This window comes from Monodelphis domestica, chromosome 4, assembly GCF_027887165.1.
Source record: "Monodelphis domestica isolate mMonDom1 chromosome 4, mMonDom1.pri, whole genome shotgun sequence".
NCBI lineage: Eukaryota > Metazoa > Chordata > Mammalia > Didelphimorphia > Didelphidae > Monodelphis > Monodelphis domestica.
The window spans coordinates 432,975,894-433,002,405 of record NC_077230.1 but is presented as its reverse complement, the minus strand read 5'-3'; the positions used below and the strand labels follow the sequence as shown (position 1 = coordinate 433,002,405).

Here is a 26,512-nt window from a genome sequence, read left to right as displayed (position 1 = left end):
GGGCTCGAGCACGTGTGGCTCAGGTGGGCGGGGCGTCGGGGCGCAGTGCATGCTGGGGAGGAAGAGGAAATGCGCCGGCTCGGCTGGGGCAGGGGGGGTCAGCGGGCGCCCGGGTGAAGGAGGAGGAGACCACGGACGCTGCTCGCCGGCCAGCGGTCACACTCGGCCCTTTGTGGCTGGAAGCACACGTGGGGCTCCCCTGCCCCGACCTCCCTGGAGGCTGCAAATGGCCCCGGCGGCCAGTGAGCGCTGGCTGGGGCGGGGAGGGCAGGACGAGATGGCGCGCTATCAGAGAATGACGCTCCTCTGGGGCGTCCTTTGCCGTTTCCTTGTCCGGCCCATTTTACGGAGGAGGAGACTGAGGCCAGTGAGGTGCAGTGACTGGCCAGGGTCACCTGGACGGCGCTGCCGGAGCTCTGCACATATCCGGGTGTCTATCCAAGCTCTTCCCAGGATGCAGACTGCCTCGAGGATGCCGGAGCTTTGCCTAGCCAGGGAGGGCCGGGCGGAGGGGTCTGATCTTCATCCGGCCCCTCTTCTGTCTGTTCGGGACAGCTTGGGGTGTTAGCAGGGAGCCCGGGCGGGATGGCCTCAGAGTGGGGTGCAAGGATGGACATTAGAACTCCCGGAAGACAAGCTTGGCTTCGTTTGGGCCTTGGGGGTTCAGTCAGTTGTGTCAAGGGAGCCGAATTCAAGTCCTGCCTGGGGCACATCAGATTTGTGAGCCCTGACAAGCGATTTCTGAGCTCCTGGACCACGAGGGAACCCCAAGCCTGTAGCTTACGGAGGTAGTGAAGGGCGTTTCCACAGTGAGGAAATGGCGGTTTGGACCCCGTCACCGACTAGGTGGCTGCCACATGTCTTCGGACCGGTTCCCTCGGGGGCGCTCTCCCAGCTTCCCTCTGCCTCTCAGCTTCCCTGCTCCCTGGACCCTGCGGCTTGGAGATCCCCTGCCTCAGGCAGACTCCCCCCACGTGCCTCGGGGTTCACTTGGAGTCCATTCGCTGCATGGGCTTCTCAGGTCCAGTGCCCAGCACACAGCAGGCCCCTAAGGATGGACTAGTCTGCCTGGGGGATGGCCATTTCCCAGCATCCTTGGAGCATCCTGGCACTTCCTAGGTTATGGCTGGAGCCTTGGAGGATACTGAAGTAAGTGAGGGTTGGCTGGGTGCCACAATGGAGCTGGGAGGACTCGAGTTCCAATCTGGCCTCCGATACCTCTCAGCAGTGTGACCCTGGGTAAGTCACTTAACCCCCACTGCCTAGGCCTCGCCGCTCTCCACTTAGAAGAGATGCTCAGACAGAAGATTCGGGTTTCACGGAAGCGTATCGGGATGGCGTTTAGGTCGTGTTGGCGGCACTAGAGCACCGTCGGTTTGTGTAAAAGTCTTTGTCCTTTGGTCATTTCCAACTCTGGGTGACCTCGTTTGGGGGTCGCTTGGCAGAGACACCGGAGTGGTTTGCCATTTCCTGACCGACAAGGAAACTGAGGCCAAGCTCCGGGCCCCAAAGGCTGGATTCAGACTTGGCCACGTGAGTTTTCCTGGGTGCCTCAAGCCTCCCAGCTGGCATTTGGGCACATAGCGAGTGTGTGGCTGTTTCTGAAGCCCGCTGTGGCATGCCTGCGTGTTGGCCTGAACACAGGGGCACGGCTCTCGGGTACAGTGCAGCTGGCAAATGCCTGGGCACTCCTGGGCACAGTCTGCGCGTGACGGGTGAGATGGGCGCTTGGGAGCTCCAGAGCCCTGAAGAGAGTGTGGGGGCGCTACAGACAGTTACTGCGGAGGCCGACAGGAGTGCAGCTGCGGACCGGAGTATTACCCACGAGGACTGGAGTTATCCGTGGGTATCATCGGGTAGCCGGGCTCTCCCTGGACTGGGTGGAGCTAGGCACGTTGAGGGGCTCCTTGGGCGCTGCTGTGCCCGGGAGTCTGGCATTCCTGGGCCGTTTGTGGCGTGGGTGCTCCAGACTGGGACGGGGGCGCTTTGCTTGTTCCTGGAATGCGTGGCAGCAAGGTCGGGCTTCTAGTTGGTGAACGCTTGCCGAGGTGGGAAGTGATTGGATCTCTGACCGAGGGGCCCAAGCCCTGTGGCTTTGACCCTTGGCAAGGGCTTTCGTCTTCTTGGACCCAAACCCCCCCCCATAGAAGGGGGCTAAGAAAACACTGGTGGTCTCTCTCCGCTTCACAACCAATTCTTGGGAGACCAGGGATGAAGTGGAAGAGTTGGCATTGCCCAGGAAGATCGGGCAGCGAGGTGGCCTGGTGGGTGGAGAGCCAGGCCTCGGACACTGCCTAGCTGGGTGACCCTGGGCAGGTCCTGGAACCCCATTGCCCGCTCTTACTGCTCTTCCTCACAACACTGATTCAGCAGTGGGAAGGGTTCAAGACTGCACGCCGTCCACTTACTCCTGAGGTGTGTTGGCTCTCAGGGCCCGTGCCGGGCGCCACTCTTGCTGCAGTCCAGCGGAAGCGGAGGTGGTCGGGTGGTGCGCAGGGCCTTCCTGGAAGGTGTGGGGAGGCCTGGATGGGAATCCGAGTCTTCGTTCCTGGAAATAGGGTTGATTGCAGTCGACTTGGGGCGTGTCGGGGGACCCCAGGAGCAGATACACCTACACAGACACACAGTAGCGTAGGGCCGTGAGCGGACCATTCACCCGGGAGCCGGGCCCTCCCAAGGGTCTGGGACCTTGTGAGACCATGCTGGAAGGGCCCCTTGGAGGCCCAGGGCCCGGGGCGGCTTCTCCACTGGCCCCGCAGAGACCCGCTCAGTGCATCGGCGGTCTTCGTGGGAGGGCGCTTTGGAGTCCATCGGTGGGGGCTTGGGGGGGCGTCGTTGCTGATGTAAACCCCACCGCAGAGGAGGAGCGCCGGGGGCTGAATCCCGGCTCACGCCAGCCTCCCTGGCCTTCCCCTTCCCCCACAGCGACTACATCATCAAGGAGAAGACCGTCCTGCTCCAGAAGAAGGACAGCGAGGGCTTCGGCTTCGTGCTCCGGGGGGCCAAGGGTGAGTGCCAGGGGGGCCCAGGGAACGGCACTCCCCCGGGGGCCTGGTTCCGACTCCTGCGCCCTCCTCGGGGCCCTCCCCTCCCCACCGACCCTGTCTGCTCCTCCCCGCAGCGCAGACCCCCATCGAGGAGTTCACTCCCACCCCCGCGTTCCCTGCGCTACAGTATCTGGAATCTGTGGACGAGGGCGGCGTCGCGTGGAGAGCAGGACTTCGGATGGGGGACTTCCTCATTGAGGTGAGCCCCCAAGGCCAGCCCCCCCCCAGGTCCCCGACATCTGGCTCTCTGGACGGCAGGGGAGCGAGGCGGCCAAAGGACTGAATGATGGGCCTGGAGTCAGGAAGATCTGAGTTCAAGTCCAGTCTTAGACACTTACTGTGTGCTCCTGGGCAAACCGTCTCACCTCTTGTGCCTCAGTTTCCTCAGCTGTAAAGTGGGGATGACAGCCCCTCCCTCGTGGGTGTAACATGAGAGGATGTTTGTAAGGCACGTAGCGGGCCCCTCACAGAGCCGCCTTTGCTTCCTCCTCACCCTCGTCCGGTCGAGGGCAGGCGCTTGGGGACTGGAGAAGGAGGGGGTGCGGGAAGGCCAGCGGAGGGCACCCTCGACGAGGAGGACAGAGCTGCCGTGAAGTGGGGCAGGGCGCGATGCGAGGACACGAGAGAGGAGAAGGCAACGAACCCTTCCTGCCCGGGACGGGAGTGAGGAGCGGCGCGGCACAGCATCTCCCAGATTCTTCTCGAAGGGTGCTGGAGCCACCCTGGACGCTGGTCATTTCCCCGTCTTGTAGAGGAGGAAACTGAGGCAGGCACAGGGAAAGCTACTCTCTCAGGGCACCGGCTAGCAAGTGTCTGAGGTGGATTTGAACTCACATCTTGCTGTCTGTGCAAGTCCCAAGGAGGGAAGGAGGGAGAAGAGTGGTTGGGGGGGGGTTGCCTGGAGGAAGGATGGGAGGGCTTCCTGGCGGGGGTGGCACTTCTGCGGGGGCCGGAGGAAGGCTGACCGTCGCTGGGGGGCCGTGGGGGTCCTAGGTGAACGGCCAGAACGTCGTCAAGGTGGGCCATCGGCAGGTGGTGAACATGATCCGCCAGGGCGGCAACACCCTCATGGTGAAAGTGGTGATGGTCACTCGGCACCCCGACATGGAGGAGGCTGTCCACAAGAAAGGTAGTGGCTGGGCTCCCCCCCACCCTGAGCCGGGGGCCTCTGGGAGAGGGCAGCCCCCGGGGAGGCGCTGACTGGCGGTCACTCTCCCTTCCAGCGCCCCAGCAGGCTAAGCGTCTCCCGCCCCCCGCCATCTCCCTGCGGTCCAAATCCATGACTTCGGAGCTGGAGGAGATGGGTGAGGAGGCCGGGGGCACGTCGGGGGGCCGGGGTGCCGGGGGGTCCGTGTCGCGGCCTCGCTTCCCCTTTGACGGCTGGCCCCGGGGAGGGGGCAGAGAGCCAGGGCGGTCAGGACGAAGCGCTGGGTGCCCTCGCGAGCTCTGGCGAGGGGAGCCCCCGGGTGTTCGGGAGGGGCGAGGGGCGGGCACTTTCCGAGACCCCGGGCCTCCCCCCTCACCTCCTAACTCTTGGCTCCTCTGCTGCTCCCCCGGCTAGTCTCCCCCTGGAAGAAGAAGAGTGGTGAGTGGGTCCCGGGGCTGGGGGGAGGGCGCCCAGGCACAGCCTCGTTTGTCCCCCTCCAACTGGCCCCCCGACTCTGGCGGCCCCGGGGGAGGCCCCTCCACGTCTGGACGGCCCTTGGATCCCGCTGTGGCACCCGCACGGCCGCCCCTGCCCTCATCCCTCCCCCGCCCGTCTCTGTCCACAGACTACGAGCAGGCGCCGATGCCCAGCGTGGAGAAGAAGAGGACGGTCTACCAGATGGCCCTGAGTAAGAGCGAGCCCCGCCTGCCCCTTGTCCCCGCGCTCCATCTCTCCCCGCCTTCCTGCCCTCGGCCCACCCGCTCCCTCCTCTCCTGCCCGTCCTGGCGCACTGTGGGTCCCCATCCGAGGGCCCGTCGCTGCCCCCACCGGGCGTCCATTGCTAGGTCTGCTCCGAGCGCCTCTGGCTCTACCGCCTCCATCCCATCCCACTGGCTTTCCTGCCTCCCCCCCTTACCTTGCCTTCCTCTCCCTCTTGGCATCCTGTCGTGGAGAGGGCCAGAAGGGGGTGGGAGGCTGACCACGTGCACCCCCTCCTCCCAGACAAACTGGATGAGATACTGGCTGCGGCTCAGCAGACCATCAGCGCGAGCGAGGGGCCCGGGCCGGGCGGCCTTCCTTCTCTGGGCAAACACCGAGCCAAGGGCTTCTTCGCCACCGAGGTAAGGAGGCCGGCCGGCAGCCGGGGGCTGGGGGAGGGCTGCTCAGTAATCCACCCTCTGAGGAGCTGCTGATCCCTCTCTGTCCTTCACCCTCCTCCTCCCAGCCCCCTGGGCCTCCCCTCTTCTCCATGCTGTGTGTGTGTGTGCCTCCACTTTGCTGGCTCTGGGATACCTGTCTCCCTCCCCAGTTCTCTCCCTCTTACCTGCCCATCCTCCCTCTAGCCTCCCCTCCCCTCCTCCTGCTCCTTCCTGTTGGCTTCCTGCCCTCCTTCAGCTCTTCTCTCTTCTCTCTGGGCCCTCCATCACCCTTTTTGGCCCCACCTGTCCCCCAAGATGAAAGCAGACAGGGACCCCCTCGTCAGAGCCTGCCCTTGCCTGGGGTCTCTGCTGCCACAGCCAGAACCAGGGAACAGGCCCTTGGGCAAGTGGAGGCCATACTGCCCAGGGAATTCACTTGAATCTGGGGCACCCTTCTCCAGTGCCTCCATTGGGCCAAGGCCTGCAGTAGGTGTTAGGGCCCCAGTGCCCTATTGTTTTGTGATGGAGAGAAGGTTGAGGGTGCTGCTTGAATATAGAAGTGGATCATGTGGACGTTCCCTTGGAGAGAGCTGATAATCAAACATGGACCGCCACACCTTGGACGCTAATGATGCCGATGCTCTGGGGCCTCCTCCAGCTCAGCCCTCCTGTATTTCCCATGATTCAAAGCAGCTTCCTCTCTCAAGTCCTAATCTTTCTGTTCCTGGGCGCCGCCCTCCTATAGATCCTGTGTGGCCTGAGACATGCAGTGACTCTTGGCCCTTCTCCGGCCCCGTATCTTACATGCAGTAAGTCTTGCATCAATTGATTTGCTTTCTTGGGAAACTGCGGCTCTCGGGACCTCTGTATTCACTGGCTTTCCCCCAGAGTCACGTCGCTTCATCTCTTTTTAACTTCTCTTGCCCCATATCCTTCCACAGAGCTGCTCTGGCAGTCAGTGACAGTTTTTTTAAAAAGTTTATTTAATTAACTAATTGAGGCAATTTTTCCAGGGTTCCATGATTCATGCTCTTTCCCTCCCCTCCCTCACCCCCTCCCCTAGCCAACGGGCAATTCTACTGGGTTGTACATGTGCCATTGATCAAGACCCATTTCCATATTATTGATAATTACATCAGGGTGATCACTTAGAGACGGGGATGCCCATGTGATCAGGAAGTTCTTTTCCTTCTATGTTTCCACTCCCACGGTTCTTTCTCGTGAGTCCCTCAGGATTGTCCTGGGTCAGCAGCTGTTAGTAACAAAGTCAGTTACCTTTGATCATGCTACAATGTATCCGTCTCTACAATATTCTCCTGGTTCTGCTCCTCTCACTCTGCAGCAGTTGCTGGAGGGAATAACAAGATCATTCCTTCCTTCAACTTTCCTGTGAAGAAACAGTATTTCTATGTTTGTAACAGACTCCTGTATCAATTGTACGGGAGGAGGTGGGCAAAGGTCATGTGGGATGGGCGGCAACAGGCATCCGTGAGTGAGTCCCCAGAATCTGTGTCAGCACTTGAATGGGCGCGTTCTAGAGCGTGTGGATAGAGCGGCACGTGTGCCGCAGGCTTCCTGACGCTGACCTCCAGGCTGCCCCTCTAGCGCACCCTTCGGGAACCTCTCCTTGTTGGAGCCTCCTTCCCAATCCTGGGAGCGACCCTCTAACCCTACTCTGCCCACTTTATTGGCCTTCTCTCCCACTCTCCAGAGCAGCTTTACGAACTTCTCTTCCTTCCTCACCCCCCCCCCCCCGGGGCTTCCCTTACCCCACCCTCTCACTGGCATCCTGCTTCATACGCTACAGAAGAACAGGGACCCTTCACCGGAGCTCTTCTTCTAATCTACTAGGCACCACCAAGGTGCCTGCTTTCGCCATCTCGTCCTTCCCCTTTGTCCCATGATGAGAGGGCCCTTTTCTTGGCCAAAGCAAACCCCTCTACATGTACATCCCCTCCCCCCCACCCCATCGTCTGCCCTCTCATTGATCTTCATGTTTCCTTGTCTATGGACGCCTTCTCGAAAGCCTACAAACGTACCCAAGTCGCCATCCTCAAAAGGCCTCACTTGACCTAGTCCATCCTCTCCTTAACTGTGTTCCCATAACCCTCTGCCCTTCTGTGAGGGCCATTTGAGAAGGCCACTCTTTCTTCTCGCTCTATTAATGCTTCACATTCTGCTCCTGCTAAGCTTTGGCCTTGCATTACTCCTTATCATTTAGCTGAGAGTGCTCTCCAAAGTCTCTACTGACCTCTTTTAGTGTCTGAGATCAGATTTGAACCCAGGACCTCCCATCTCTAGGCCTGGCTTTCAATCCACTGAGTTATCACAACCTTCAAAACAATTGATCACTCCCTCCTCCAGGATTTTCTCTTCTTCTAGGCTTTGAGTATCTCTCTCTCTCTCCCACCGTCTCTTTCTCTTTCTCTCTCTCCCTCCCCCTCTCTTTCTCTCTCTCCCTCCCCCTCTCTCTTTCTCTCTCTGTCTCTCCCCCCTCTCTCCCTCCCCCTCCCTCTTTCTCTCCCTTTCTTCTCTCCCTCTCCCTCTCTTCTCTCCCTCCCCCTCTCTTTCTCTCCCTCCCCCTCTGTCTTTCTCCCCCTCCCCCTCCCTCTCTCTCCCTCCCCCCTCCCTCTTTCTCTCCCTCCCCCTCCCTCTCCCTCCCCCTCCCTCTCTTCTCTCCCTCCCCCTCCCTCTCTCTCCCTCCCCCCTCCCTCTCTTCTCTCCCTCCCCCTCCCTCTTTCTCTCCCTCCCCCTCCCTCTCTCTCCCTCCCCCTCCCTCTTTCTCTCCCTCCTCCCTCCCTCTCTTCTCTCCCTCCTCCCTCCCTCTCTTTCTCTTCCTCCCCCTCCCTCTTTCTCTCCCTCCCTCTCTCTCTCTTCTCTCCCTCCCCCTCTCTCTCTCTCCCTCCCCCTCCCTCTTTCTCTCCCTCCTCCCTCCCTCTCTTCTCTCCCTCCCCCTCCCTCTTTCTCTCCCTCCCCCTCCCTCTCTCTCCCTCCTCCCTCCCTCTTTCTCTCCCTCTCCCTCCTCTCTTCTCCTACTTTTCTGACCACTCCTTCTCTGTCTCCTTCACTTTATCTCCTTCCAAATTATGGCCTGTAAGTGCAGGTGTCCGTCAGGGCCCTATCCTGGACCCTCTTCTCTTCTCCCTCTCTGCTCTAACCCCGTGTTCTCTTCAGCTCCCATGGATTCCACCAGAAACTGTCTGTTGACTTCCACTCTTATCTCCCACTGCTGACGGCCGTCTCCAGTGGGATGTCCCCAGTGGAGTTCACTGTCTCTCCCCTCCCCTCCTCCTATCCCAGCTGCCCCGGCCCTGTTGAGAGCGCCACCGGCTTGCAAAGGGAATGTGCCGTGGACTCCTCGCCTGCCATTCTTTGTGGCCTCTCTTGTCTGACACTGCCACCACCTGCCCGAACTGTTGCCAGAGCCCACTGGGTGGCGCTCGTGCCTCCGGTCTGGGCCCTCCACACACAGCTGTCCAAGGGATCCTCCCGAAGCAGCGCCCTACTGTGTCGCCGCCTCCTGGGGACGTCCAGCGGCTTGCTGTCACCTCCAGGACCAGAGACACTCCGGGGTTTGCTGCTCAGGGGCCGACGGAACACTCCCGTGGCCACCCCTTTGCCGTCCTCTTAGGCCTCGTGGCCATTCCCACTAGCCTCCTTGTCATCCTTAAGCCCAGCACTGGAGCTCCCCTCTGGCCATTGCCTGCCCCGCTCTCCTCCTCTCTCTGTTGGCGTCCTTCAAGTCTCTGCCCAAATGCCCCTTTCTAGAAGCGTGTCCTGATCCATCCCTCTGATGACGATCTCCAACCCATCTTGCCCACATCTCCGGAGGCCCCTCCACTAGCCCGAGATCCTTAAGAGCATGGACTGTCCTCGGCATGGTGCCTGGTGTGCAGCAGGAGCATAATCGATGCTTGTTGACGGACTGCCTCCAAAGCGTCTGCCACACTCCTTTATTTTAAATACGTTTTCCCATTGCTTTTTACTTCTACGTGCCAGTCATTCATAGGGAAGAAACTCTGCCATCTCCGATTGGACACTGTCTTGCCATAAAGAAAGGCGATTAAGCGAAAATACCCGTCTGCCACATTCTGCACTGGTAGTGCCCGGATCAACTGCGCAGGAGACGCGCTTCATTGATTTCTTCTCCAAGACCTTCATTGGCTTTCCTTGAGCAACTTTTCGGGTTCTGATGCTTTCATTTTAAAGTATAGGAATCAGAAGGCATGTAGGGGATACTGAATTCGAATCCAGCTCTTTTGAAACTTGATCTGATATTCTTTCCACTGTGTTATATTGCTTCTGGGGTGTCTCAAACACCCATCTCCCATCCAGCTCTATTTCCATCTTCCCCCTCCACTTAGTTCCCCTGAACCAGCCAGGTTTTTTGTAATTAGTTTTTTCAAACTAATTTTATTTTTAACATTCACTGTTTAAAATTTTGAGTTCCACATTCTCTCCCTCCATTGAGAAAGCAAGTGCAATTAAACCTATTATTCAGGAGAAGTCATGCAAAACCCATTTCCATTTTAACCATATTTTCTTAAAGGAAGAAAAATTAAGTGGAAAAAATTATGCTTGAGCCTGCATTCAGAGCAGGCGGCTGGCGTCGTTCGTCCTGGGTCCCTGTCTTGATTCGGGCAGCCCCGTCTGTCACAAGTGATCCTTACGATGTTCGGTTGCTGTGTACCGTGCGCTTCTGCTGCTGCTGCTCACTTCCTTTTTCATCCGTTCATGGAAGTCTTCCCAGGATTCTCTTCATTTGCTATAGCCCAGTAGTGTTCCATCGTCATTGGATGCCGCCATTCCCCAAGCGATGGGCTGCTACAGCTATTTCTGTGCCTCTGGGCTTCCCCCTTTTTCTTTGATCTTTTTGAGATACAGACCCAGCGGTGGGATTGCTGAGGCAAAGCGTGTGCACATTTGGAAGCTCTTTGGGCATCTTTCCGAATTCCTCCCCACGATGGCTGGACCCCTTTCCACAGCTCTACCAGCAGTGCGCGAATGTGTCCTCCTTTTGCCACATCCCCTCCTTCTCTGTTGTGGTCGCCAGCCTGGTGGGGCTGAGGTGGACCCTCAGACTTGTTCTTGGGTGCATTTTTCTCATTGTGAGTGCTGTAGAGCATCTGTGCATGTGACCTTTGATCGTTGGGCTTTCTTCCTCTGAACGTTGCCCCTCCGTGTCCTTGGACCATTGGACAGTCGAGGACTGGCTCTTACTGTTGTAACTTTGGATTGGGGAAATGAGGCTCTTGTCAGAGACACCTGCCGTTACATTTCCTCCAGGTTCCTGCTTTCCTTCTCATTTTGGCTGCATTGCTTTTGTCATCCCAAACCCTTTTCATTTCATGTAATCAAAAGGATCCATCTTGTTCCCTGTGATTCCTTCGACTCCTTGTTGTTCATAAACTCTTTCTTTGGCCACAGATCTGCTGGGTAAATCTCCCCATGCTCTGCTCATTCATACACGATGCCCCCTTTGTGTGTGAAGCATGTCACCATTCTGACCTCCTCCTGGTATGTGGTGTGAGATGCTGGTCCGCGCCTGGCTTCTGCCAAATGGCTTTCCATCTGGGGGATTCGGCCCATGCTGCATTCCTGTGGCCGCTTCCTTGGGGGTGCGGCGCTGCTCCTCCGCTCCGTTCCTCAGCCAGTACCGGCCTGCCCCAGGATGAGCGCCATGTGATGGCTGTAGCGTGGAACCTCCGACTTGCCTGGCCACTTCCTGAGCGGCCCTTCCTGGCCTCCCTTGTGGAGTCAGCCAGTGCAGATGCCTATTGGAGAGGAGTGTCCTAATCAGCGTGCGCTGGCGGGGGACCAAATGGTGTCCCAAGACAAGCATTGAGCCCACAGGGAAGGCCAGTAGAGGGCCACCGAGGGCAGCCTCCAAGCAGGCACAGAGGCTCAGCTGGAGGGCAGGCGGTTTCTTTGAGGAGCAGCTTTAGCAGGCCTGGAGCAGGGATGAGGAGGCGGAGGGTCTTCAGTGTGGGGAGCAGCGGATGTGTGTGGTGGGGACCAGGGCATGGCAAGAGGCTCCAGGGGGCTCCCCCTCCCCAGGCTCCCTCGCCTGGGGCTCTCCTGCTTCTGCTGCCCATTCTCCAGTGGAGCTCCCAGGGGCCTTTCTCTAGGGGAAACAGTGGGATGAGACCATTTCAGGGATCCCCTCCAGTTCCCCATCTCGGTGTCCTGGGTTCGAATCCTGCCGTTGGGGTTCCTGCTCAAAGCCAGAGCAGCCAAGCGGAAAAGAGGTTCAGCAGGAGCCTCGTCTCCTTCCCCTGGGCTGGGGAGGGTCCTCCGCCCTGGACTGCCCGCGCTGTGCCCTGCCATAGGAGGCTGGCAGGACAGGCTGGCTAGACACGCGCCTGCCCACACCTGCACCTGGTGGCCATGCCCAGGGAGCCGCCGCGGGGGAGGGAGGGAAGGCCACAAGAAAGGGTCCGGGAAGAGCCATTAAGGAAGGCCATCAGCCTGGGCACCTCTGGGTCACACTGAGGCCAGGGAAGGGGCAGCCCCGGAGCTTTCCGGGAGGCCCCTTTTGGTTGCTCGGCCACGTTTCCATGGACGCTCTGCACCCCGGTGGGGCGGTCTAGACGGAGGGGTTCGCCATTACTTTCTGCAGCCCATTTTATAGATGAGGAAACTGAGGCTGACGGGTTTCCCTGACCTGCCCCCCCCCCCCAGTGGTCTGGCACTGGAGGGATTGAAAATGCAGATGAGCCTCAGCCTTGGGGGAAGGCTGCAGAGAGGGAGGGAGAGGCAGAGCTCCGGCCTTGGAGGGAGGTTTGGGGGTGGGGCAGGAGCCCAAGCCCCGAGGCACCATGGAGAAAACCTGAGGCGCACCCCTGCCTGTCTCAGGCTCCCTCCTTCCCATTTCCGCTTTTTTCGGCTTCTTGGCCTCTCACCCAGGCCCTCCCTTCCCCGCATGCGCCTGAGCGACCCTGGGGCCTCCAGAGGCGCCACTCAGATGTCAGCTGGCTTCTAATGACATCACGCATGCGAAGTGCATCCTGATTGGCTGGAGGAAATCGAGGCGGGAAATGGCTCCTGGCTACTTCCTCAGCTCGCTCTTCCTCTTTCGGCCCCTCCCCCAGCCATTCTTCAGGCCACCCATCCTCCCTTGATCTTTCTTTGTCCTGCCTCAGTCCTTGTCACTGAGTCACAGGCTGTGGAGCTGGAGGGGTTTCTCAGGGGTCAGCCTGGTGCACCCACCCACCCCAGCCTCCAGCTTAGCTGACCCCTAGCCCTCCCGTGCGGCCCATTCCACCTTGGGATGCTTCTCGGTGTCCAGCCTTTCCTCACCTCAAGCCTCAGTTTCCCGTTTTGCATCTCTCCTCTCACTGCTCCCGGCTCCCCAGAACGGGTCTTCTCTGCCTTCTGCGCGGAGCCCCATCCGGGCGGCCTGGAGGATCTCCTTCCTGAAGGGGGGACCCACCACTGAGCCCAGCTGGGACTGCCACATTAGTGGCAGCTCATTAGTTCAGTGGTGGAGGCTGAGTGGCTTCACCCCGGGCTCGGTTCCCTCAGCTGTATAATAGAGATACTAGCCCGGACCGTGAGGAGGATTCTAATGCAGCTGCGTCAGCGTCCAAGTTTCCAAGGAAACCCCTGTGCGACTCCCGATTCTCTCGCTCTGCCTCAGTCTCTCCCCGTGTCTCTTTCCAATTTATGGCTGGCTTTTGAGATTCTTTTCTTTGTGCATGTTTAGTTCCTGAACTCCCCCCTCCCAGAGAAGCCCAGCGGTTACACCGAGGATCCTGTGAAATCTATTTCCTGAGGGCTCACGTCCAGCGTTCCTCTTCTGCAGGGATGGGGAGCATCTCTTTCTTCCGAAGCCTTGGACACGGCCTCATCAGAGCAGCCCCATCTTTCACTTTGGTTCCATCAGGCATCCCTCCCCACCCCCTCATATATGGATATAGATCTATAGATATATTTATTTATTTATTTTTCCTTTATGAGCCTGTCCCTTCCATCTTAGATCAATACTGTGTATTGGTTCCAAGGCAGAAGAGTGGTAAGAGCTAGGCAGTGGGGGTCAAATGACTCACCCAGGGTCACACAGCTGGGAAGTGTCTAGGCCAGATTGGAACCCAGGACCTCCTGTCTCTAGCCCTGGCTTTACATTCACTGAGCCACCCAGCTGCCCTTCATTCTTTCTTGGAGCACAACAGTCCACCATCACAATTTGTTCAGCCATTTCCACCATGTCTGATTCTTTGCTCCACCATCAAAGCCGCCAGAAATATCTTTGTACAAAGCGGTCCTTTTCCTTTTTCTTTGATCTCTTCGGGATGCCCACAGCTGGGAGGGATGGCTGGGTCAGAGGGGGCACACAGTTTGTCAGCCCTTTTGGCAGGGTTTCACAGTGGTCTGACCAGCCCCAATTTCCCCACATCCCGCCAACATTTTTCAGGGAGATCTCAGTTCTCATTTCATTCCTCTACTCATTTGGGATTTAGAGCATTTCTTCCAAAGACTTCAGAGAGCTTTGCTATCTTCTGAAAGCTGCCTGTTTATATGCGCTGACCATTTATCAGTTGGAGAATGGAGCCATGCCTTTCTTAATGCAGCTCCAAGTCGCATCAGCATCCTTGAGGGCTCTAGAATAGTCTCCAACTAAGCTGAGTTTGGGGTCCACCAGGACCCTCAGATGTTTTCAGACAAACTGCTGCCTAGCCTAACTTTATCATCTTGGATGGGTAGAATGAATTCTTCAAACCCAAGTGTAAGGCGTCATTTGTTGCTCTGACATTTCTTCATCCTAGAAGCTTGCCTGTCAGGATCATTTGGACCTGACGGTTGCCAGTGGGTCAGCTTTCCCTTTTGACTTTGAATCATTTGTCCACTTGGCGGACATTGGGTCTATGCCTGCATCCCTGTCACTGGTGAAAGTGGTACAGGCCCAAGGCTATATGGGCAGGAGAGACGGGCCATCTAAATCTGTGGAGTTTCTGCCATCATTTAGCCCTGCTCTCTGTCTCTTCGACCAGAATACCATGGAGCCTTGGCAGATGCTATCTGCAACTTTTCCTGGATTGAACACTTCCTTTTGGGGGGATAATGAGGCGAGTCTGGCCTGGCCTCTTCTTCTTGAAGCCAGATTGGCTGTTCCAGATCACCTCTTCCTTTTTCTAGATATCTGCTAATGGATCCTTTAATAACTCCTTCTAGAATGCTGCCAAGAGCTGAAGTCCAACTCAGTGTCCTTGAGTGGGAAGACCCTCATTCCTTTTTTAAAATTATGTGCAAAAACGATTTTTAAATTTTTTGAAAAATTAAGATCTGAATTCCAAATTCTCACCCTCCTCCTCTCATTGAGAAAGCAAGCAATTTGATATAGGTTATACATTGTGTCAAGGGAAGCTCATCTCTTCCCCTCTGGGGTTGCTGACCTGGTTGATCCCCATTCCCTAAATGCCAGAGTTTGCATCCCCTAAGTCCTGAAGGTCAATAAAAGAAAGGGCGCAGGTCCTTTTGGGTTTGGTTGTTTTGGGATGAACTCAGGGAGAGAGCAAGCAGGTAACAGGGAAGAGGAAGAGCCTGGCAGGCGAGGGGACATGTGGTCTGGGAACTTAGAGTAAAGAACGAGATGTCAAACTTTGCTTGTCTGCCCTTTCTAATAAGCTTTGTGAAATTAATAACTGGGTATATTAATTTAATTGTGACATGTGCAGTCATGCAAACCACATTTCCATACTAGTCATGTTCTGAAAGAAAACTAACCCCTCCCCAATAAAGTTCAAAAAATATCCCTTCATCTTCATTCAGACGCCTTCAGTTCTTTCTTGGAGGTGACGAGCGTCTTTCGTCCTAAGCCCTTCAGAATTGTCTCGGATCACTGTACTGCTGAGGATAGCCAGGATGTTCCCAGGCAATCACTGCACACAAGGACTGTTGTGTGGACACAGGTCCAAGGTTCTCCTGGTTCTGCTCACTTCATTTTGCATCCATTCATTTAAGTCTTTCCAGGTTAGAAAACAAACAACAAATGCTGCTGCTCGTCACTTCTCTTGGCACAATGACATTCATTCACATTATATACGACAGACTGTTCAGCCATTCCCCAACGGATGGCAAGCCCCTTGACGTTCAGCTATTTGCCACTACAAAAAGAATCACCATATATTTTTACGTGTAGATCATTTTCCTTTAAAAACTCTTCCGGATATGGACCCTGGGAGTGACATCACTAGATCAAAGGGTATATGTGGCTTTAGAGTTCTTTGGGCGTGGCTGCAAATGGATCTCCAGAGTGCTTCGGTCAGTCCACAACTGCTCCAGCAGCGTGCTAGTATTCCAGTTCCCCCCCCCCCAACACTGGTCTTTTTCAAATGATAAGTGTAAAGTGGAACCTCAGAGATTTTGTAATTTACATTTCTCTAACCAAGAGTGATTTAGAAGGGAAGCTAGGTGGTTTGGTGGGAGGTCCTGGGTTCAAATATGGCCTCAGACACTTCCTAGTTGTACGTCCTTGAGCAAGTCATCCAATCATATAGCCTTTAGTGTTCTTCTGTCTTGGAACCATACATGTCAATTCTAAGACAGAAGGTGAAGGGTTTTTTTAAGAGTGATTTAGAGCATTTTTTCATAGGATTTTGGATATCTTGGATTTTTTTATCTGAAGACTGCTGGTTCATAACTGTTGCTCATTTATCAATTGGGGATTGACTCATATTCTTATAAATTTGACTCATTTTGTATTTGAGAAATGAGGCTATTAGAGAAACTTACTATAATTTTTTTTACAATTATGATTACTGTATATTTCCCTCCATTATCTTTCCCCCTGTTTATCCTTCTCTCTGTCCTTTCACCCTGTTCCTCCTCAAAAGTGTTTTGCTTCTGACCACCAGGTCCCCCAATCCACTGTCTTTTCAATTATCCCCATCCCCTTCTCTTATTGCCTTCCCCTTCTATTTCCTTGTAGAGTAAAATGTATTTTTCTACTCAACTGAATGTATATGCTATATCCACCCCCCAAAAAAGATTATACCCAGTTTTACTAGGTAGGTGATTCTTGGTTGTAATCTTAGTCCCTTTGTCCTCCAGAATAATGATATTATTAGAATATGAAGTCCAAGCCCTCTGAATGTGTTATCCTGACTGTGGCTCCAAAATATTGAAATGGTTTCTTTCTGATTGCTAGCAATAATTTCTCCTTGACTTATGAGCTCTTGGAAGTTGGTTATAACATTCCTGGGAGGTTTTATCTTGAGATCTCTTTTAGGAGGAGAAAAGTAGATTTTTAATTTTTAATTTACACACTGATTCTTAGGTATCAGGGCAGTATTCCTTGAAAATTTCTTGAAAGATAATGTCTAGACTCTTTTTTTATCATGGTGTTCAGGTAGTCCAATAATTCTTAAATTAACTCTCCTTTTCTAGGTCAGTGGTTTTCTTTTTTTTTTTTAACCCCTACCTTTTGTCTTGTGTATTGATTCCAGGGCAAAAGAGTGGTAAGGGCTAGGCAACGGGGGTTAAGTGACTTGCCCAGGATCTGGTAAGTGTCTGAGGCCAGATTTGAACCTAGGACCTCCGGTCTCTAGACCTGGTTCTCAATCTACTGAGCTACTCAGCTGCCCCCTCAGTGGTTTTCTAATGAGAATTTTTATACTTTCTTCCATTTTTTCATTCTTTTGATTTTTAAAATTCTTTTTGATCTCTTTTAGAGTCATTAGCTTCTACTTGCCCAATTCTTATTTTTAAGGAATTATTTCTTTTGTGCGTATTTGTACCTCTTTTTCCATTTGGCCAATTCTGCCTTTTAAGAAGTTTTTCAATTCTGTGGATTTTTTGTGCCTATTTTACCATTTGACTCATTTTCTTTTTTAAGCTATAATTTTCTTCAGTATGTTTTGTGTCTTCACCAAACTATTAACTTTTCCTTGATTTTCTTGAATCACTCGCTTCTTTTCTCAAATTTTCCTCTACCTCTCTTATTTGATTTTTTAAAATCCCTTTTGAGTTCTTCCAGGAATGCTTTTTAGACCTGAGGTCAATTGACACCTTTTCGTTGAGGCTGTGGATGTGGCTGTTTTGACTTTGTTGTCTTCAGCTGTTTGACACTCTTGTTATCTGTGGCCTGAGAGCTCTTGAGGCTATCACCAATGATTGAGTCATCCCCATGATCTGCTGGCTTGCTGGAGAGCAATGCCCCACTCTCACCCCAGGGACACAGACCTTCTTCCTATTGACCTTATAAGTTATCTTGGACAGGAAAATTGTTTCATCTCATTCTTTTGTTGGTTTACTGCTCTAGAATATGCTTTGAAGTGTTGATTTACCAGTTATTTGGAGGGAAATATTGGGAGCCTTTAGGAGAGTTCCTACCTTTAATCTGTCATCTTGGCTCCACCCCTATCCCTTTCCTTTTTTTTTTTTTTTAACAAATCAGGGCATTTGACCTCTTCCCTTCTTCCATTGCCTGTCTGGTGTTCCAAGATCTTTAGTGACTCTGGCTCATTGGTCACATGTCAGATCTTTACTTGTCCAGACATGCGGTCATCTGGGCCAGGTGTCCAGAACTCTTCAAGGACTTTTCAAAGAGAGCTAGGTGCACTCTCACTCATTGTCCCTCTTATGTCCTTTCCAGCCCGGAGTTCATCCTTCTTGGCAGAAAAAAAAGGAACAAATCAAGGACTAAGAAGCCCTGTCTTCTCTCTTTTTTTACCACTGCTGTGTATACACTCAGCAGCAGTATCACCCCTTCTTTGATCCTCTTTCCAGTGCAGCTCGAAATAAAATGCCTTGTGTTGTGTCCTCTTCCCTCACCAGCCTCACCTGCATTCTGAATCCTACCACTTGGGACACAGTCCCTACAGGGCCTTTCTATGCTTTTCTGGTCATCTTCAATGACCTACCCATCTCTCTCTCTTGTTCCTGCTTCCTTGAAAGCTAAGTGAATTCCTTATGAGCCCACATCAGTCTCTTCAGACAATTCCCAGTCCTCCTCATCCAAACTGTTTCCCCGATTTGTTTGGAATTGTATTCTTCAGTGACTCCCATGCTTCCTGGACTGACTCCCCCTGTGCGAATGTTAGTCAATAGGTTTTTACCTATCTTTCCCTAGAACTTTTTGAGCTCGGCTTTTCCAACATAAAGGGCATATGTCAAATGAAGCCTGACTTTCTTCTCCATCTTTATCTAGCAAAAGAGCTCTAGGTCAGTGGTATCAGATGCAGATATAGAAGGGGGCCACTAAACCCTACCTAAGGATTCCAATGGGCTGCCTATTGACTTAGTACATCACATAGTAACACTTCCTGTGTTCTACTATGTTTAAAATTATTTTGGTTAATAATGCCCCCTCATCTTTTGACTTAGAATCGTGGCTAAGTATTGGGTCCAAATCCGAGGGACAGTAAGGGCTAGAGAATTGGGCTAAGTAACTTGCCCAAAGTCACATAGCTTACCAACAATACTTTAATCTCATTAGATGGTCTAGGGGAGTCTTGTAACTACATTCTCCACTTAGCTTGACTGACGTCTGCTCTAAAGTGCCTCTAATTTCTATTTTGTCAGAGTTCTTTGCTGTTAAAGAGTCATATCAGGAAATGAATTTTCCTGGTTGGCTTCACTGCATTTTGATGAAATTGTTTTTTAAATTATTTTTTCTTCATTTTATTCCAGTAACAAATTTTCATGTAAGTTTTACATGATTCATGTTGTCTCCCTCCTCTCTCCTGGAGCTGACAAGCCGTGGCACTGGGTTATACATGTATTATCACTTAAATCTATTTCCATAGTGTTCATTTTTGTAATAGATCATCTTTTAAAACCCAAACCCCAAATCACATACCCATAGAAACAAGTGATAACTCATATGTTTTCATCTGCATTTCTGCTCCCACAGTTCTTTCTCTAGATGTGGAGAGCATCTTTCTCCTCATTGCATTGTTGTTAGTAGCAAAGTCTGTTGTTACATTGGATCCTGCTACAATGTATCCATCTCTCTCTACAATGTTCTCCTGGTTCTGCTCCCTTCACTCTGCATCAGTTCCTGGAGGTCCCTCCAGTTCTTTCTAAAAACATTTTTATGAAATTATTATTATTCAGACAAGTGAAGAAGTGATTAATTTCTGGTTTTGGCTGGTGTTATTCAATAGGTGTCTGGCTAAATGAAGACCCCCTCACATTTATATGGTACCTTTGTGCCAGGGCATTGATCTGTTTCCCAAACTTTTCATCTATTTCTTCTTTCTATCCAGGTAGCTTCTAGTGTATTCCAGTGAAAATTGTTTATTTGTCCATCCAGTGACTTAAAAAGCAACCCTCACCTTCCATTTTAGAATCCATACTGTGGATTGGTTCCAAGGCAGGGGAGTGGTCAGGGCCAGGCAATGGGAATGAAGTGACTTGCCCAGGGTCACCCAGCTGGGAAGTGTCTGAGGCCAGATTTGAAGCCAGGACCTCCCTCCTCTGGGCCTGGCACAGTATCACTGAGCCACCCACCTGAGGACCCCCCCTCCATCTATTGGCTTTCACTCCGGTGTTCGCCATCATCCTTGCCCTCCTGGATTTCTTCCCTAGTTTATTCCCTCAGTACACGGTGCCATCCTGCTTCACATTCTTGTCTGTCCTGTCTCTTTTCCAGAAAGTAAAGGCTTGCAAGGACATACACTGCAGTCCTGCACTCTTCTCACTAAGTCTCAGCAATACTTCAGTCATATTTCCCCCTTGTGTTAAGAGCTCCAATTCTTCTTGCTCATGTACAAGTATTTGAGGCAATGGCTTTGCTACTGACTCCTCTTTGGGACTGTCTTCTGTGAACTTCCAGGTGCCTAAACCGCTATTCTTTTCCTTCCTTCTTCCTCATAGCTACCCTGTAGGGCGCCTGCTGTGGTTCATAGAGGGAGGGGGTTCTCCTTCCCTATCCCCTTTAATTTAAAGTCTTTTCCATATGACTGCTAAGACAGCAAGCAAATACATTGCTGCCAGCCTTTGTCCTAGCACTCCATTTCTGGCTGAAAGCCCGTCACTTACCTTTATTTTTCCAATTACATGTAAAGCAGTTTTGACATTCATTCTCATAAGCTTTGAGTCCCCCATTTTCTCTTCCCCTCTCCTAGACTGTACACGTGCATTCACGTGAAACACCTCTCCACATTAGTCAGGTTAAAGAAAACACTGAGCCCCGACAAGGCACAGGAAAACGCTCGGAAACGAAGACGTCGGCTTCGATCTGCTCAGACCATCCGCGCTGGAGCTGCAGAGCGTTTTCCAGCAGATGAACTTCATGATGTTCTCAGACCTCGAGCTAACAGGATTCCTGGAACTATGTTCTCTTGGTTCTGCCCACTTCACTGCGCATCAGTCCATCGAAGTCTTTCCGTTTTCTTCGGAAACCCGACTGCTCACTGTTTCTTGTTGCCCCGGCCAGATTGCGTCCTGGTCAGCCGTCTCCATCCAGCTGCCTGTCCCTTTCCTTTCAGCGCTGTGTCCTTCCTCAGCTGGCTCTCCTCTGGTCTGTCTGCTCTCCACTCCCACCCCAGGTCATGTCTCTGTTCCTCTGACTGTTCCTTTAAAGTGAACGCCTCCTCTCCATCCTTCTCTCCCAGGGACACAGAGAAGGGCAGTCCCCAGCAAGCTGTGCCTCTGTGTGCCTCGAGTCTGTCTGGGGTCTCCTGCTCTGTCTGCCTTCCCCCTTTGAGCTCTGTGCACACAGGCTCCCTCCTCCCCGAGGCCCCTTTTGTCCCGTGTCAGGAGCGCTAGCCTGTCTCTACGATCCCCTCGTTCCATCTAGCTCGGTTGTCGCCTGTGCCCCCGCTAATATCCCCATATGTCTCCTGGTCTGCCCTCTCCTTGTCGGCCCTGACTTTTTTCACTCGCCCATCTCTAGCTCCATCCACTCTGAGTTGTGTTCCAGGTGGACGGTGCCCCCATCCTGGCTCCCTTCTTCCCAAGGCCCTCCAGTGTCACCGGCACACTTCATCCCCCTCATCTCATCTCCCTTGTCTCTCTCAGGCTCCAAAGTGCCCCTTGGCTGTGGGGGTAGGGGTCCCCCCCCCCCAGCCCTCCCTGACTTTTGCCTCAGGGATCAGTAAATCCACACACCACCTCCATCCTCTCCCAATCCCTGGCATCCACTCTGGGGCCCTCTCTTGTCTTCTTTCTCCTCTCAGGGTTTCTCGTTTCTTTCTGCCCTTTCCTAGTCTTTGGGGAGGTTTTGGAACTCCAATGGAACCTTCCCTCTCCCATTTCCTGAAGAGTTTTCCCCTCCTTGTCCTCTCTCCTCTGCCTGCTGTTACTCAGGATGTGGTTCTGTAGTAAAGGGCCTTAAAGGCCATCAAGCCTGAGCCCAGCCCTTCCCTTCCACAGACAGGGAAGCTGAGGCCAGCAAAAGAGAAGCCCCAGGCCTGAGGAGGCAGGTTCAAAGCCCAGGTCAGGGGCTTGGCTGGTCAACAGGCTTCCCGAGCTGAGCAAGCTAGTATGAGTCCCAAAAGGGCAGCTCAGGCCATCTCCAATTGCTGAAGGGCTTTCATTTGGAAGAGGAATTCCAAGCTTCTCTTTGGTAGACTAGGAACAGCAGTTACAGGGAGGCAGGTTTCAGCTCATCGGATTCTTTCATTCGTTTATTTGTTTTTAGTTTAATTTACTTTTTATTGTCATGCAAAAACCCACTTCCATACTGGCCTGTGTTGTAAGAGCACCCTCATACCCAACCAAGCAGCACCAAAGATGCACGGATGGGAAAGACGACTGCAACAGCTCTTTCTCTGCAGGGGGAGAGCATTGGCCGTCAGAAGTCCTTCGGGACTGTCCCAGATCGGGGCGTTGCTGAGAGGAGCAGCAGCATCTAATATTTCTGTTTCTGAGAACAATGTTCTCTTAGTTCCTGCAGATCTTTCCAGCTTTCTCTGAAATCATCTCACTTATCATTTCTCATAGCACAATAGTATTCCATCCCCAACATGTACCACAACGCGTTCAGCCCTTGCTCAATGGACGTCCATCCCCTCCATTTCCAATTCTCTGCCCCTACAAAAAGAGCTTCTAGAAATAGTTTTCTACCAGAAGGTTCTTTCCTCCTTTTAAGTATCTCTTTGGGATACAGACCTGGTAGTGTTCTTACCTAATCAAAGGGTATGCACAGTTTTATAGTCCTTTGGGCAGAGTTCCAAATTGCCCTCCAGAATGACTGGATCCATTCACAACTCCACCAACAATGTATTAGTGTCCCAATTTTGCCACATCCTCTCCAACATTTATCGCTTTCCATTAGTGTCATATTGTCCAATCTGCTAGGCATGAGGCGGTTTCATTTCCATTTCTCTAATCAAGAGTGATTTAGAACACTTTTTCATTGGATTATGGGTGCTTTGATTTCTCCTTCTGACAATTGCCTGTTCATATCCTTTGACCATTTGTCAATGGGGGGATGGCTTGTATTCTCATTCATTTGATTTAGTTCTTTATACATTTGAGAAATGAGACCTTTCTCACAGACGTTTGTTATCAAAATCCCCCCCCCCCAGTTTGTTGTTTCCCTTCTAATGTGGGTTGCATTTGTTTTGTTTGCACAAAAGCCTTTTAATTTAACATAAGCAAAATGACTTGCTTTACATCTTGTCTCTTGTTTGGCTGTAAGTTCTTCCCTTCTCCATAGATCTGCTGGGTGAACTATTGAATGTTCTCCGGCTTTACTTAGGGATTTTCTCTTTAGTGCGAAATCGTGTGCCCATTCTGGCCTCCTGCGGGTCCTGGGGGTGATGGGTGGGTCACTAGCCAGCTTCTGCCATAGTTTCCCAATTTCCCAGCACTTTTTACAGTGAGTCTCTCTCCCTGGGGCTGGACTTTTGGACTTGCTGTGGTCTTTCCCCCCAGCCTGTTCTGTCGATGCTCCCTCCTGTCTCTTGGCCAGTGCCCCACTGCTTCCATGGTCGCTGCTTCATGGAACAACTGCAGGGCTGACATCCTTCAGGTTTTTCACTGGTCCCTTGAGATGGGTCTTTGGTTCTTCCAGCTGCACTTTGGGATTGCTTTATCTAGTGCTATCGAATCGACTTGGGTAGTTCGACTGGCCCGGCCTTGAAGGCACACATTCATTTAGGCGGATTGTCATCAGCTCAGCCCACTCACGAGCAATTCATGCTGTCCAGTTGTCCAGCTCTGCCATTGCGTGGAAAGTGTTTGGTCGCTGGGCTCATGTCTTTCCTGGCTTTGCCTTGGCAAGTGGATTCCCCTGGTGGTTCCAGTGTACCCACCACATACCTTATCGTGCTTAAGGTCATCCCACCCGAGCTGCCCAGAATGCCCTTCCTCTTCAGCTCTGACTGCTCCCTACCAGGCTCAGCTCCAAGAACTCTTCCTTGTTTCCCCACGTCCACGTTGGCAGGGTACTCGCGTTTTTATTGCTCTTACCATGTTATTCCCCTTCCTCCAGGAGAGCATCAGCTCCCTGAATGGACCAATGAAGCCTTTATGAAGCACTGCTGTGTGCACAAGCTAGGCTAAGGCTGGGGAAATGAGCAAACCGTGCGAGACGGTCCCTGCTCTCCAGTTCCTCATGTGCCTATGGAGAAGCAGCCCCTGGAGGGCAGGAACTCCACCAGGATGCAGCTGAGGGCCGAATGGCCACCTCAGAGGCCTCCCCCAGTATGGCTGAGGAGAGTTCCTGCAGCTGGGCATGGGGGCCTGCAAGAAGGAGCAGCCCATTCCCCATTGGACAGCTCCCATTGAGAGCAAGTCCTTCCAGACAGCCTGGAAGGGCCTCTTCCCAGCTCTCCTTCCTCCTCCCAGGCTTCTGGTTCTTCCTTCTGGGGCCAAAGGGATGATCAAATGCCTCTCCCTGTCCTCTCCTGAGGGTCCCATCGCGCCTCCAACCCATGTCCCCGCCAGCCCGGCTTCCTACATTTAATTTAGCTCAGTAAATGCTCACTGAATGAGGGGATGGATGGGTGAAGGCAAAGTGAGGACAGGATGCAGGCCCTGCTCTCCAGGAGCTCTCATTCTTGGGGGGGGGGACCTGGATGGAGAATGGACACACCCCTGGAGGTCTACATTTAATGTAGAAACGTATGACTCTGGGTCGGTGTGCAAACACACGGATTACTATGCAGATTCAGTAAATGCCTACGTGTTGTGTCTCCATCCGTCCAGAAATGTCCAAATAGTCTTTGGGGATCTCCAGGTGTGGATCTGAATAACCGCGTTACAAGGACCCCAGGCAGAGCAGAACCACACCGAGAGGGATGGAGGCAAAGGACGGTAGCCATCTTTGGAGGGAGGAAGCCTTCTACTTTTGTAGAAGAATCAGAGAAAGCTTCCTGGAGGAGGAGGATCAGAGAGGGAGATTGAAAGGAGATGAAGTGGGCCTGGTCAGCCATTGTCATGTCCCTTGGGCTCCTCAGTTCCCTCCTCTCTAATTTTGAGGGATGCTGGACTAGATCCCTCCTGAGGATCGTCTGAAGCTTCAGGGTTAGGGTTATGCTTCAGGACCTGCAGGATGGCCTGGGCAAGGGTGTGGGCAGGGTCTGCTCTAGGAGCAACCAGCAGGCCAGTTTGGGCAGACCAGGAGCCCTACTGGGGAGGCTCTGGGATTCCCAGGAACTTGCCTTTCACTTATTTGTATTGGCCTATGGGATATCCGTAGGGGAGGGAGACAAGAACAGAGCAGGATGATCTCGGGCATTGGGGTGACCTAAATCCAGGGGGGACACCGGCTGGCTGGACCTGCTGGAGCAAGCACCCCTCCTTCAGGCCCCCGAAGCCCCCTCAACCTTGAGCCTCTGGAAGCCAGCAGGGGCCGAGGAGGGTCCCGGATTCAAGATGGCCCCTGCAAAGGTGACAGGATGAGAGGGGACAGCCGTCCCAGCCCCTTCTAGAGTGTGACCACCCGCAAGTCCCCGGATGTCTGTGAGCGTCCGAAGCCAGCCGGCTCCCAGGCCCGCTCCCTCCTCTCTTCTCTCGCCCCTGGCAGAGCTGTGGAGCCATCCAGTCGGGGCTAGTGTGGGTGTCCAGACAGCTCCTTTTCACTAGGGCTGGAGTGATCCTGAGCCTGCTCCTTGCTTTCTCTGCCCCCTCAGGGCTGCCCAGGGCGCTGCTTCTGCTCCTTTCACTCTTCCTGGCTCTCTTAGGAGTAAGCAGGCGCCCTTCCCTTCGGCAGGGGCCTGTTCCATCCCCATCAGTTGCCACAATGTGTTCGGGGGCTCCCCAGGCGGGGGACACCCCCTCCTTGTCCCATTCTTGGCCACCACCGAGAGCTCTGGGACTGGTGTTGTAGAACCCTTTTAAACGTCGTTGGGGCTCGCTCAGAGGGCGGGCAGTCTCTTAGCGCTCTCTGGGCACTGTTCCAAATGGCCCTCTAGAGTGGCTGGATGCATTCACAGCTCCACCAACAATGCATCAGTGTCCCAGTTCTGCCACCTTCCATAAGGCTTAACGGGCAATAGAGGAGTTGCTGCTGCTGTGGAGAGGAGCAGAAGGCTCCCTGGACCACCCCATTTCCTTCCCCCTTCCTCTGGCCTGAGGCTCTCCGCGGGCTGGCCCAGAGGGGCTCCTCCATCTTGGACTTCAAGGGGGGACTTTGGAGGCCCGCTTGGCTCCGCCCCTTCAGGCCTTTTCCGACCTTCTGGTCATCCTTGTGAATCTGGAGGTGTGACCAAGGCTTTGGCGCCACCCAGGTTCAAACGCTTGGCTCTATTCCCACGGGAGCCCCGAGAAGCCCCGAGGCGCTGGGCAGACCGGCCTCCCTCTCCCATCCCACCTTCCAGTCCGGAGCGAAGGGGGGGGCCTTTTCTCCGTGCCCCTCCCCCATCTGCCCCGAGCCTTTCCTGGGACAGTGAGGGTCTGCCCAAGTCTAACCAGCAATCCGGCTGCTCAACTAGGGAAAGGCATGGCGGACTGCCTCGCTGCCTTTGTGACCGTGGACGGATCCCTGGTTTTCCTGGCCTCAGTTTCCCCATTTGTAAAAGGAGGGCGTGGGGCCTGCTTCTGGGCTCAGAATCTTTGCTCCACAGCCCTCCCTGTTCCTGAGCAGTCCCTTTCCAGGGAAGACCTGCAGGGGGGGGACCCACCCTCCCTGTCCCCCTCCGCCCTCCTCTGTGAACCGGCTGGCCCCTTCAGCTCCGCTTGGGGACGTCCCGACTGACAGGGAAACTGAGGCTGGGGGCGGCGCCGGTCGCGCTGGCCCGCTCCGGCCGCAACCAGAGAAGTAAAGTTTCCCGCCATGCTGGGCAATG

General features: G+C 53.6%; 1 protein-coding gene across 1 annotated transcript in view; it reads left to right on the top strand.

The window, feature by feature from the left end:
* SHANK1 (SH3 and multiple ankyrin repeat domains 1) overlaps positions 1–26,512 on the top strand; it is a gene marked incomplete at its 5' end in the record, with an annotated part of 47,942 nt that overhangs the window by 14,386 nt on the left and 7,044 nt on the right. Inside the window, 7 exon segments of the mRNA XM_056826247.1 lie at positions 2,926–3,008; positions 3,122–3,246; positions 4,041–4,176; positions 4,271–4,351; positions 4,609–4,632; positions 4,820–4,882; positions 5,197–5,315. Coding sequence (XP_056682225.1) covers positions 2,926–3,008; positions 3,122–3,246; positions 4,041–4,176; positions 4,271–4,351; positions 4,609–4,632; positions 4,820–4,882; positions 5,197–5,315 — 631 coding nt within the window.